The sequence below is a fragment of the Cuculus canorus genome, chromosome 4 (genome assembly GCF_017976375.1).
Source record: "Cuculus canorus isolate bCucCan1 chromosome 4, bCucCan1.pri, whole genome shotgun sequence".
Taxonomy (NCBI): Eukaryota; Metazoa; Chordata; class Aves; order Cuculiformes; family Cuculidae; genus Cuculus; species Cuculus canorus.
In genome coordinates, this window is record NC_071404.1 from 40149885 (window position 1) to 40161810 (window position 11926).

The following is an 11926-nucleotide window of genomic DNA, read 5'->3' on the forward strand; positions in this document are numbered from 1 at the left end:
ATTTATCATCATAAACATATACTTTCCCACATATTTGCATGGTGTCTTTCACAAAATTGTTCCTTATAAGATTGTTAGGGCATGTCACATCAAGAAAAATACACCTCCACTCCCTGTAGGGGCAAAGACGGTCTCCTCACCTCCTCCTGCCCATAAACAAACAATTCGGTGAGATTTTAATCTCCTAAAGCACAGAATAAATGCAACTAAAACACAAGAAAAAGTAAAGTTTTTCCAAGACCTCCTCATTCTGAAAGGGTCACAACATGCAGAGGCGGTAAATACATGTGTCCTGGGCTTGATCTCCTGTGTTCACTTGCCATGTACATGCATTCCAGATGCAGAAGCAGGCTGCTGCTTGGCATGATGTCACCTCCAGTTCTCTTCTCCCAATTTAAAATACAATTTTTCTTCTTTGCTTCTGAAGGAGACATCTGCTCTGCATCTCCAGAATTTGAAGAAAAATTTCTCTGTCACTTATTCATAATGAACCTGCTTCAATGAAAACACCTTTATCTTCAGTGACTGCATTACTGCTCTGTGTGGGGTCAGCACATGAACTGCAGCACCTGGAATTTCTGAGTAGTAATTCACTGAGATACCACCTCAGTTTTATAAAAAGTAAGTCTCACATTAATTAGAACTCTTTGTCAAGGAGTTCCTCTCTACGCTTTGTGTATGGATGGCTTAAACAACGTCTCAGCTTCTTTACTGCTCTTAGAATTATAGAAACATAGAATGGTTTTGGTTGGAAGGGAGCTTAAAGATCATCTAGTCCCAACCCCTCTGCTATGGACAGGGACACCTTCCAAGTGAGGAGACAAGGGAAGAGGAAGTCTATAGCAGAAGGCAGAGGAGTGAAAAATCTCATCCATGTAAAGACAGAAAAATAAGCTTTTCAGCAGAGAGAATGAAAAGTCATTTTCCCAGATGCTTTAGCTAGGTATTTTCTGGTTTATTTGGTAGCTTTTTTTTTTTTTAACTTGTGGCTATTTTATCAATGATCTGGATAAAGGGATTGAATGTACCCTTAGTAAATTTGCAGATGACACTAAACTGGGAGGAAGGGTTGATCTGGTTGAGGGTAGGGAGGCTCTACAGAGGGATCTGAACAGGCTGGATTGATGGACTGAGACCAGCAGAATGAGGTTCAACAAGGCCAGAGTCCTGCACCTGGTACACAACCACATGCAGTGCTACAAGCCTTGGGGAAGAGTGGCTGGAAAGCTGCCTGGCAGAGAAGGACCTGGAGGTGTTCGTTGACAGCCAGCTGAATATGAGCCAGCAGTGTGCCCAGGTGGCCAAGAATGACAATGACATCCTGGCCTGTATCAGAAACAGCGTGGCCAGCAGGACCAGGGAAATGATTGTGCTCCTGTCCTCAGCATTGGTGAGGCCACATCCCAAATACTATGTTCAGTTTTGGGCCTCTCATTACAATAAAGACATTGAGGTCCTGGAGTGCATCCAGAGAAGGGCAACAAAGCTGGTGGAGGGGCTCGAGGAGAAGTGTTATGAGGAGCAGCTGAGGAAACTGGGGTTCTTAGCCTAGAGAAAAGGAGGCCGAGGGGAGACCTTATCACTGTCTACAACCACCTGAAACGAGGTTGTAGTGAGGCAAGTGTTGGTCTCTTTTCCCAGCTGATAGGTGATAGGACAAGAAGGAAGGGCCTCAAGATGTTCCAGGCGAGATTCAGATTAGACATTAGGAAAAATTTCTTCACTGAAAGGGTTATCAGGCATTGGAAGAGGCTGCCCAGAAAGATGGTTGAGTCACTGTTCCCCGAGGTATTTAAAAGATGGGTAGATGAAGAGCTTAGGGATATGATTTAGTAGTGGACAGGGAAGGTTGGACTCCGTGATCTCAAAGGTCTTTTCCAACCTAGTGATTCTATGATTCTACAGACCAAGAAGCAGTATAGATCAAAATAAAACCTCACCATCAGAATCAGATTGGAGTGTCTCCACATACTTGGAGAAATTCCCACTACTTCACTATCACTGGAAATTACATCAAGGATGCCCTTATGCTGAAAAGATTTAATCTGATGTGAAACACAGATTAAATATACCAAGGGAATAATTAGCCACGAGGCTTTTGCATGACATTTTTGAGCTTTATGACAACTTTTAGAGCCATTGCAAGTACTTTTTTTTGCAATGTATGTTGCACCTCTAGTGATTTTTAACCTCAGCTGAGAATTTGTTATTTAATGTCATAAAAGTTCTGGATTTACATTTTTACACTGGTTTTATAATTGTGAAATTTGATCAGCAATTTGACTGTCACTTTAGTTTATGTTGAGCGATCCTGGGAAAACAACAACCACTCAAGCCTGTCATTCATTCTGCATCCATATCAAACGTAACTTAAAGTGTAGTCATTTTTCAGAGCCTGAAAAATAGCAATATAGTTCTTGCAGGATGGCATTAATGTGTCTTTTTCATGCATTCCCCATGCTAATGTGAAACTACCACTCTGTAGGAAAAGCAATCTAAAAATTTCCAGCATTCAAGCAATCCTGTATAATAATTTACCTAGCAATCAAATGAGGTCTTCAAAACACTGAAGAAACCAAAATGTTTTTCCCTCAAAAAAAGCAAACATAAAGGAGAGAAAGAGGCAAAAGACAGAGGTGTGCTGCTATGTTGAAAATAAGAGGGCTTTCTCCATTGAAAAACCATAGCAGGTGTTTTGTCTCTGGTATGAAAAAAATATATTACATAAGTGAACTATCCCATTAAACCATGTATTACTGTCTTTGCAAGACAGATAATTGAGAGCTAGTAAACTATCGAAGAATACTGCTTCAGCACAAGATTTGGTACAATTTACAGGCTATTCTAAAGTGATCTAGCTCTAGCTAACAACTGGTGCATTTGCGGAGGCTTTGCCAGGGAATGGCAAAATTTTGCCAAGAGTATAGTTAATCTGCACAGAAAAAAGATTTCTCTTGCCAATATCTGTTGGAGCTAACTGTCTTGGGGGGGAATATCTCAAACCTTCCAAGCACATGTGTACTTCTTTGATGCTTGTCTTTTCTTACACAACCATGTAAAACTTTAGCAGCATCATTCAAATGTTAACGTTACAAGCATAACCTTTAGCCCAGGAAAGGCTGTTTTGTCATATAGTTTTGAAACTCTGTCTGTTACAGACCATTATGTTATCTAATGCAAAGCTTGTCCTAAAAATTTGTTTATATTCTCCTGGTACTTAATTTATAGAAAACTCCTTTCAGAGAGCAACAATAAGTAAACAGCCTAGAATTTTCTAAGTAAACTCATCTGTTATTCTATTTTAAGTATGAAAAATTATGCTGCTTAAAGCAAATGAGCATCTTAAATTAGTCTGATAGATCTACGCTAACACACTTCAGTGAGCAATCCAATTTCTAAAGCACCCTGTATTAACACTGGTGTCCTGACCAAATTCTAGTTCAGATAATTACTCTGCCTAGCTAAATCTCTTAGCAGTATCACATCCTGTAATAAACCACCTTACAGCACGGAAGTAAACTGTTAAATCTCCACTGCATCTTAAGCACAGAATCAATGGTTTATTGCTGATCGATGAAACATTTAAGCTGTACGGGCCAGACTTTTCCAGTCTACTATGTCCAATTTGCACTGTAAATTTAGTATTAAAACAAAGCAACTGAAAAGTGTAGGAAACTGCACTGGGCATGGTTAACTCTTAGCTGGCACAAACCTGACAGAAGTTTCAGGGCACTGCAGTGCCAGATGTTACCTATCCCCAAACTCCTCGTTGCTGCAACACTCACAGGAGTTACTGCTCATGCAGCTCTGAAGAAGACATGCAAATATTCTTCATCTACTTCACGTACAAGTCTGGCAGATAGGCTCAAACTGCTCTAGAGGTGGTTTCAGATGATATAGTCACACAATTGTCAAATGCTGTGATGTCCTGTCACCAGAGATTTGGTTGAAAAATTCAGCCATGGGATGGTATCCAACATCTGGAGGTGACAGGGAGAAAGGGGTGCTGTAGTTATCTGTTAAATCCACATGCAGTTAGGTGAAACCCTCCTGTTTTGGCTAGTGACTGCTTCCAAAAGCAAGGGCAGAGGTCTTCAATAAACAGGATCTGGCCAGGAGAAAGAAGGGATGGGAAATTCCTTCCATAAAATCAACCAAGAGATCTTAAAATGGCAGTATAAGATACCATTATCCTCAAACTACCTTAAATCTTATAGAAACAGCCAGGAAAGAGTGGGATATTTTAGCCCAACTATTTCCTATGTTAGCTGCACATACACCTTATCATTTGTATTCCTACAATTCTCTGAATATATTGCTATTAGTTTGGTGATTAAATAGCTGACTTGAATCACCAGGTATTTGCATAGACTTGGTGTCATGTCATCTTCTCTATGAAAAAAACAATACGTGGAAATTACGGAAGGGAAGGTGAAGAATTTGAAAGAGAAGCATGAAATTCTGTTAAATTTTCTTCCTCTCCTTCGCTTCTTGAGCAAAGCTCGAGCAGTTCTCTTGTGGAGAACTTTTTTTCATAAAGAAGGAAAGGACTTCTCTATCAAAGACATACGTTGAGAAAGAGTACCTAGCCAAGCCCAACACCTAGTGAAACTCCTCCAAATGTGACAATGGTCAAAACCAGTTTGACACCAATGAATCACAATGGAGCATGACCTTAAAAAACAGTTCACACTGGAATTCTCAGAAATTAGTAGGTACAACAGGTTGACATCTCCTGATAAAGCCTTTCCACATTTTAAAGAAACATTAAAAAAACAGGACTGCTATTTCTTTCAGTTAGCATAATTTGATTTCTTGACATTGAGAATATTACAACAGAAGTAGGATTTTTAGCCTGTGATTCCTGAACTGCATTGTATTTAACTTGTCAACCTCTGAGTTCATTTTTTTCCAGCCTTATTTAAAGTAACCAAATATGCTTGCTCCTGGCCCCGATCCATTGAAACAGTTAGCATACACTCAGTTTTGTTCAAGTCAATTGCTATAAATGTGTGCACCAGCATATTGCTAGATAAAGAGCACAAATTACCTGTCTGAATATTAAAAAAAAAAAAAAAAAAAAAAAGAGTTGAATTGTTCTTTGTTCTGTAGGTGAACAGACATCTGCCTACACACACCGCCACATCCCCACCAAAATGCACGCACAGTGGCACAGTACAGTCTGGCTTCCAGTTGGGATTAACCTACAGTACCACTGTGGTCCTCCAGACCCAAACACAAGAACTGTATTCCCTGCACAGGGAGACTAGGAAACATAGGAAACAAGTGAGCATCAAGTCCCAGTGACATAATACAGCTTGGATATTCCCGCACTCCCTCCCAGTCACTGAGCAATCCTGCATCCCACTCCTTCAACAAGGCCACAGAGCCCTCCTCATGACAATGTTCTTCCTGCAAGTTCAAATGTTGGCATACACAGAGTTTTCTTGCCTTGTGTTTGGATTTGGATAAATTTGAACTGACAGTGCTTACAAAAAACAAACAAGCTACACACAATAATATTACCTGAAAGGTATTACAAACTCTGACTTAACTGAAAAGAAAACTAAATACAGAAAACAGACCATTTTATCCCCAAAGATATACTCTGCTTAGTAACATTCCTGACAATTGACAGACATAAAATTAACCACAGGAGGGCTCCCTCTGGTACACTGAATAGAAGACAGATACTGTTAATTGCCAAAAATAATATTGTATCCTAAAAGTAATAAAGGTTTTAGACCTCAAACTATATTTTCCTCAGTAGGTCCAATATATACAGGGGAATAAAATTATACATGAACAATTCAGATAAATAAGTGAATTACAGAAGTGTTAACTGTATGACTGTTAAATATTTAAACAGCAAACGCAGACTGCAAATTCATTGCATTTGAAGACACTAAGATGTTTTGCCATGAGGCCGTTGGAGCTGACATACCAATGTGGCAAGGAACGGGGCTGCAGAATCAAAGAGGAATGAATACACCCAGTCTCAGCTGCTGCTCTGAGTTCAGAAACGAGAACTCACTCGGAACAGCACGTGCATAGAAACTGAGAAACTCAGCACAGAAAGTGAAGCTTCATTTTATCAGTTATTTTTTATGGCTCGCCATACACTCTCAGAAAATAGTACAAATTAATGTCAGCAATAGTCAAGCAGCTACTTTAGTAGATTTGGGCCTGTTTGTTACTCTATTTACTCCTCTGTTAAAGCGAAACAAAACTCTCTTACCTCACAGCTTTGTAGTGAAAACAAAAGTAAGTAACAGACAGTGTAACTAAACACCTAAGTAACTGACTGTCCTGACAGTGCAGTCATAGGAAACAGGTGTCTTATTTGTGCCCTAACCAAACCATACTTAGTACAAGATTTTTGTAGCTGTTAATATCAACTGGAAAAGCAAGGGAAATACAGCTGAGTAGAAAAGAAAAAAAAAAAAAGAAAAGAAAGTATCACTTTGAAGATGCAGGTTTTATGCAGCTTCAGAAATAGAATTCATCAACCTAAGCTTTACACTTCACTGGCATCAATAGTGAGTAAACAGTGTTAACTGTCCAGAAACAATTATGGTTATCAAAACCTGTGTACTAAATAGTAAGAAACACTGCACTTTGAGGGAAATTCTTATTTTCACCTCTTTCACAGACTTCCCAAACTAACAAGTGTTTACAAGACAGATATCAGGCTGAAACCATTTCCCGGATTCAGGAGCCACTTTCACAGCCACCAGGCTCAGAAAGTGGAGTCTGTGCCTGTTTGCCAACAACAAAGCACACCCAAGGACTTCTGTGAACTAAGCTCTCCTTATCTGGAGGAGTTCATATAAATCCATACCTCACAGAACCCAGGGGAAAAAAACCTAATCACAGGGCTATCCAAACAGAAACAGAATTCATAGGACAAGGGAAAGAGTCCTCCAGTGTCTCCCCCGCTGGCATGGTTGTATTTTGGTCTTTGCTCTGAGCAACATGCATGCATGGAAAAAAAAAAAAGCCAGCACCATTGAAAGTTCACCCTGCAGAAGCTCCTAAATCAGAGGGTTAAAGTAGCACACCCCACTGCACCAAAGCACTAGCTAAATCAGGCCAAAAATCTACCTTTTTTCCTTACTTTACACATCATAAAGCATTTCAGTAATACACCTATTAATAAGTATTACAGAGCATCAGTGACTAAGAGATGCCGCTGTTCAATTTTAAGTGAAGAGATTTGACACCAGGAAGCAAGGAGATGGCAATTGAATGAAAAAAAAGTATACCAAATGAAGCTGAAATACATTAGGAGTGACTTCCCTAGACTGCCCTGCTCTCAGCCAATCAAAGTGTCATCACATAAAACCAGACAAAAACATCTCTCGCAACACTTTTCACTGAACACCTGTATTAAGGACACTGGAAAGCTGGTGCAGGAAATTCAGTTCTTTAACACGAAGTTATTTTTCATATATTGAAAGTATATTAACAGACAAGGATAAAGCCTTGCTTTAGCCAAATAAAGTAGTACAAACTTTAGATAGCATCAGATAACCAGGTTTGGACTAGGATTACATCCTAGCGTTTGCACTGCATTGTTGCTTTTCCTCCATAGAAAACAAAACGGAAATTAAAAAGTTTTATTAGCATAATATCAAACACCCTGGCCACAGTATTTGGCCAATAGAAAAAAATCAGACAGGACACTTATATCACATACATAATATTTTTAGGGAAAGAAAACCCCAAACAGACAAAGTTAAACTAACAGTAAAACAATGTAATCAAAACTCAAGGACACCATAATGTGTTAAGGAATTTATGAGACTTTTTTTAAAAAGGCAATAAAAATACTCTATTCAATTTCCCTTATTCCCATGGCACAGCATGGAAGACTGGCTTAAAAATAATTACACCAGAAATTGATTATATTTTTTTCCCCCTCACATGTACCGCTTTATTGTCAAACTATACTTTTATGGAGAAATTGTTGCTCCATGTAACTCAGAACCTTAATAACTGTACCTTTACCCTTGAAGTTCCACTTCTGATAAACCAAAATAAATAACAAATATCAAAATATAACGACAAGGTCTTTGAAGTTCACAAGTGAAAACCTTAAGAAAATATAGGTTAAAAAAGGTATGATAGGTTAAAAAATGATAGGTTAAAAAAGAGTAAGTTTGTATGAAACACTTCGAGGTTAACATTGCTCATAAAATTCAGGTATAGTGATCAAAATCATTAATGCTGTCTGAAATCAGTCTCATCAATACCATTTTCTCATCTTCTAATCCTTCCTAGATAAGAGCACCTCTGCTCAGTAACAGAATTTGCACAATGACCAAAAAAATATATATACTCTTACATAACTTATTGCAGTTCTACTTTAAGGAATAAGAAAGACAACTTATTTTGTCATGTTAGAATTTCTAGATAGCACTAAAGAGCACAAGTGCCCTCCTCTAATCACTGGGAAAGACACAGTCCCCAGAGACGCTCTTCTACCATTGACAGAAATAGGCTATTTTTGCATTGTGGACTGGTTTCGAACAGCATCTCTGCTTACTGCTGTCAGGATATCAATGCCTCCTCCATCAGACTGCTATCCCTCTGGTGCTGTGGCAGGCAGCTTACGTGGCAGAAGCAGCTGTCAGAGCCCCCACTGACGGGCAAGTTAGAGGATGTCTGCTTTAGCAATGAGAACTGGTAAGTTTAATTTTGAACTAGCCAGAAAAATCAGAATTTCGCCATGCCATCTCCTCAAAAACACCCGATGATGAATAAAATTCATTTTAATATTATTAAAACAAGATGGCATGTTTATAAACACTACTGCCAACATCAGAGCATCAGCAGACACACAACTGGTAAAACCAATTTAGCCTGTGGCTTAAAGTCACTGACAACTCTGCACCTCTTCTACGGTCAGGACACAGCACAACCGCCTGACTGTACAGCACTATCCCAACTGCTGACTCTACCTATATAGCTATGTTACCTCGCGTAACTTGAGAATACATAAGAAAAGTCTGCTGCAGTTTCAGTAGGGCTGATCTTTAAACTTGTGTTAAGTCGCTGTAAGTACTGAGCAATTTAACACCTCAAGGTCAAAGAATGATTATGCTGAGTGTTTAAATTCTTTCATCTCCTATGAACCTAACAGGGGAAAAAAGTTGTATTCCTACTATACTATTTCACTATTTCTAACGCAGTCTTTTCCAGTAGGACCTCATTTTTAGTGTAGTCTCAAAGAAATACAGTGACCATTTTCTTACATTTTCCTTAATATTTAAACAGTTGAACCCAAAACTTGTATTTCAACCCTTGTTTCTTCTACAGATGTGCACATTATAACCCAAAATGGAAAGACAAAGTACCGTAACTGCATTACTCACCTCTACTTCAACTTGCAATTCTCAATGGGCAATGACATTGCCAACATGACTTCAATTCTAACTGTGACAGTGGAATTATATTAGAGTCAGCTGTAAGGTGCAAAGTTTCATTGCTCATTTTTATTGTTTCCCCATTAAACAGTCCCATTACTGCTCAATTAGTATTCAGGTGGGGAGGAAAGAAAGAAAAAGAAGCTGGTAAAAAGCCTCTTTCAGAAAACTTCGTATTTAAAATTTGCTGGGGTCTCATTAGCATGTCTCAGTAGTCCTTCATGTATGCTCCGCTGCTGATCTCCCAAGGTTTTCTTCCACCAGTCTAACCATAAGTTTTTTCAAAAAAGTTATTTCCCTTCAAGTGCTATCCAGTCACGCTCCACTTAGACTTGAACATCAGAAATTTCATTTTATGCACGTGTCTTTTAAAAAGCCATGCAAGACAGAAATCATTATTTGCATAGAATACCTTAGTTTTCCCTAAATCACAGAGTAAATTAAACTGCAAAGACTACAGTATGTACCTTGTGAACTAACCACAGACACTTATGATCATGTATCATTTTCATTCAGCAGAAATTACTTGCACCAAAAATCCAGCACTTGACACCTATAGCATTTTAAAACCCCTGGAAAGATAAAGTAAGCTTCAAATTAAGAAGCTAAACCTAACCTCCTCCTGTAGTAATCATGTACCTCACATTCCGCATATTTCACTAAACAAAGTTACAATAGTTCAGAGGACTAACTTCTGTAATGGATAGCTATACTGACAAAGAATCAAATATGTTATTGTTCGACTGGAGACCTTGACTTCAATACATTTAGTATGTGGAAAATGCATTATATACGTGGGTGATGACCCTCGAAATTAAGACTACTAATACGCTAAAATGATACATGATGCTGTCTAATGCACTCTAACATGAAGGCTATACAAGTGCTAAACAAGCTAAAAGATCAAACAATCCCATAATTTCTTACTAATGGTCTATGAAATATTGATGTTATATTTAAATTGCAGCGACACAGTGTGAAGGCACAGCACTGTTGAACAGGACAAATACAACCCTCGGTAAATTGGAGGCAGGGTTTTAAAGCACTGCATTACAACAACTCCCCAAAACTAAACTTCACTTAACGCAGGTCATACCGTGATTTATGAGCCATACATAAACCCAGCGACTTGAAGAATTACTTAAGAAAAGAAAGCAGCTCATGTCATCTGCTGTTATCAATAATAACAGCAATTGAGGAGATTGTAAACTGGAAATACTTAAAAGTTCGCTGTGACACCATTGTGACAAGCAGTTACACACAGCGTAGTGGTACCAGGTCACACTACTAACATTCAGAAGAGAAAAAGACTGTCGGTCACGTCTGTCGAGTTTGCAACAGAAAGGAAGAGGAAACAAAAAACCCGGGCGGTGAAGTTACCTAGACGGACCCCGAGGAATTTCAGCGGGCATCCAACCACCCGTCAGTTCAAGAAGTATCACAGAGAAGCGGAGAAATAAAAAAGTTGCGGTCAAAACTCCGCTTCTCACGATGAAAATTAGAGACCAACGAAGAGTGCCGGACCCCACGTCCCCCTAATTTCACAGCCAGCTTCTCTGACTGTTCACCCTCGCCCTTCTCGGGGAACCCCCCGGGCAAGCCCAGGCGTTCGCCCACAACTTTCCCCGGGGCGCGGCGGAGGGACGAGCCCTTCGGCTCCCCCGCGGGGACACGGGCGGCTCCGCTCCCGGGCGGTTTCGCACCTACCTGCGGCTCGGCGGGCTCGGCGGGCTTCACCAGGTGCTTCTCCTTATAGAGAGACCAGAGGCCGATGTCGGGCAGGAAAATCAGCGCCGCGGTGAACAGCAGCGTCATTTGCAGGAACCTCTTCTGTTTCCTCTTCATGGCCAAAGCCCTGGCTGCTCCAGCGGCGGCGACAGCGGCGGCTACCCCAGCACGGCGGGGCCGGCTCCTTCCCTCCCCGCCGCCTCTCGCAGCCGCGGAGAAACTTCTCCCTCCCTCCGCCCCGTGCCCGGGCGGAGCCGCCCCCCGCGGCGGGGCTGGAGCCGCCGGCCGCTCCCCCCGCCCCGCCGCTCCCGGCAGCGCTCCCGCATCCACCTGCGCTCCGAGCCCGCCGGGTGGGGAGGAGGGCGACAAAAAAAGCAGCAAAAATAAATGGAAAGAAGAGATGGAACAGCACCCCCCCTCCCCCGACCGCCACTCGGGTTCTTTAGGAAGCAGGGTCGGTCCGAGAGGGCGCTGCCGGGGCACCGCGGGAGCGCTTTAACGCGGAGCCGAGCCCCCTGCGCATCGCCGCGTCCCGGGGCGCGGCATCATGAGCTCATCACGCGCAGCTGGAGAAGCAGGAGTTTAAATTTGAAATAAATAAATAAATAAATAAATGAAGGAATGAAGGAATGAATGGATAAAAGAAAAGGGAGCGACGAGGCCGCGGCACCGCGCGTCCTCCCCCCCCCCCCCCCCCCCCCCCCCGCTCATCCCGCGCATCCCGCGGGTGCCATCGGCCGGCTCCTCCGCACCTCTCCCCGCCGGAGGGC

General features: G+C 41.3%; 1 protein-coding gene across 5 annotated transcripts in view; it reads right to left on the reverse strand.

Moving 5' to 3' along the window:
• The window catches only part of GALNTL6 (polypeptide N-acetylgalactosaminyltransferase like 6), a 472134-nt gene extending 460634 nt beyond the window's left edge, over positions 1 to 11500 (reverse strand). For 4 of the 5 annotated variants that reach the window (XR_008449564.1, XR_008449563.1, XR_008449562.1 and 1 more), the window contains exon 1: positions 11136 to 11490. Coding sequence is in view for 2 of the 5 variants with exons in the window: in XM_054064634.1 (XP_053920609.1) it covers positions 11136 to 11273 (138 nt within the window). In the remaining 3 variants the exon portion in view is untranslated. Of the gene's footprint in view, positions 1 to 11135 lie in introns of all 5 variants that reach the window. The other variant, XM_054064636.1, reaches the window with a different exon arrangement.
• Positions 11501 to 11926: the final 426 nt, after the last annotated feature.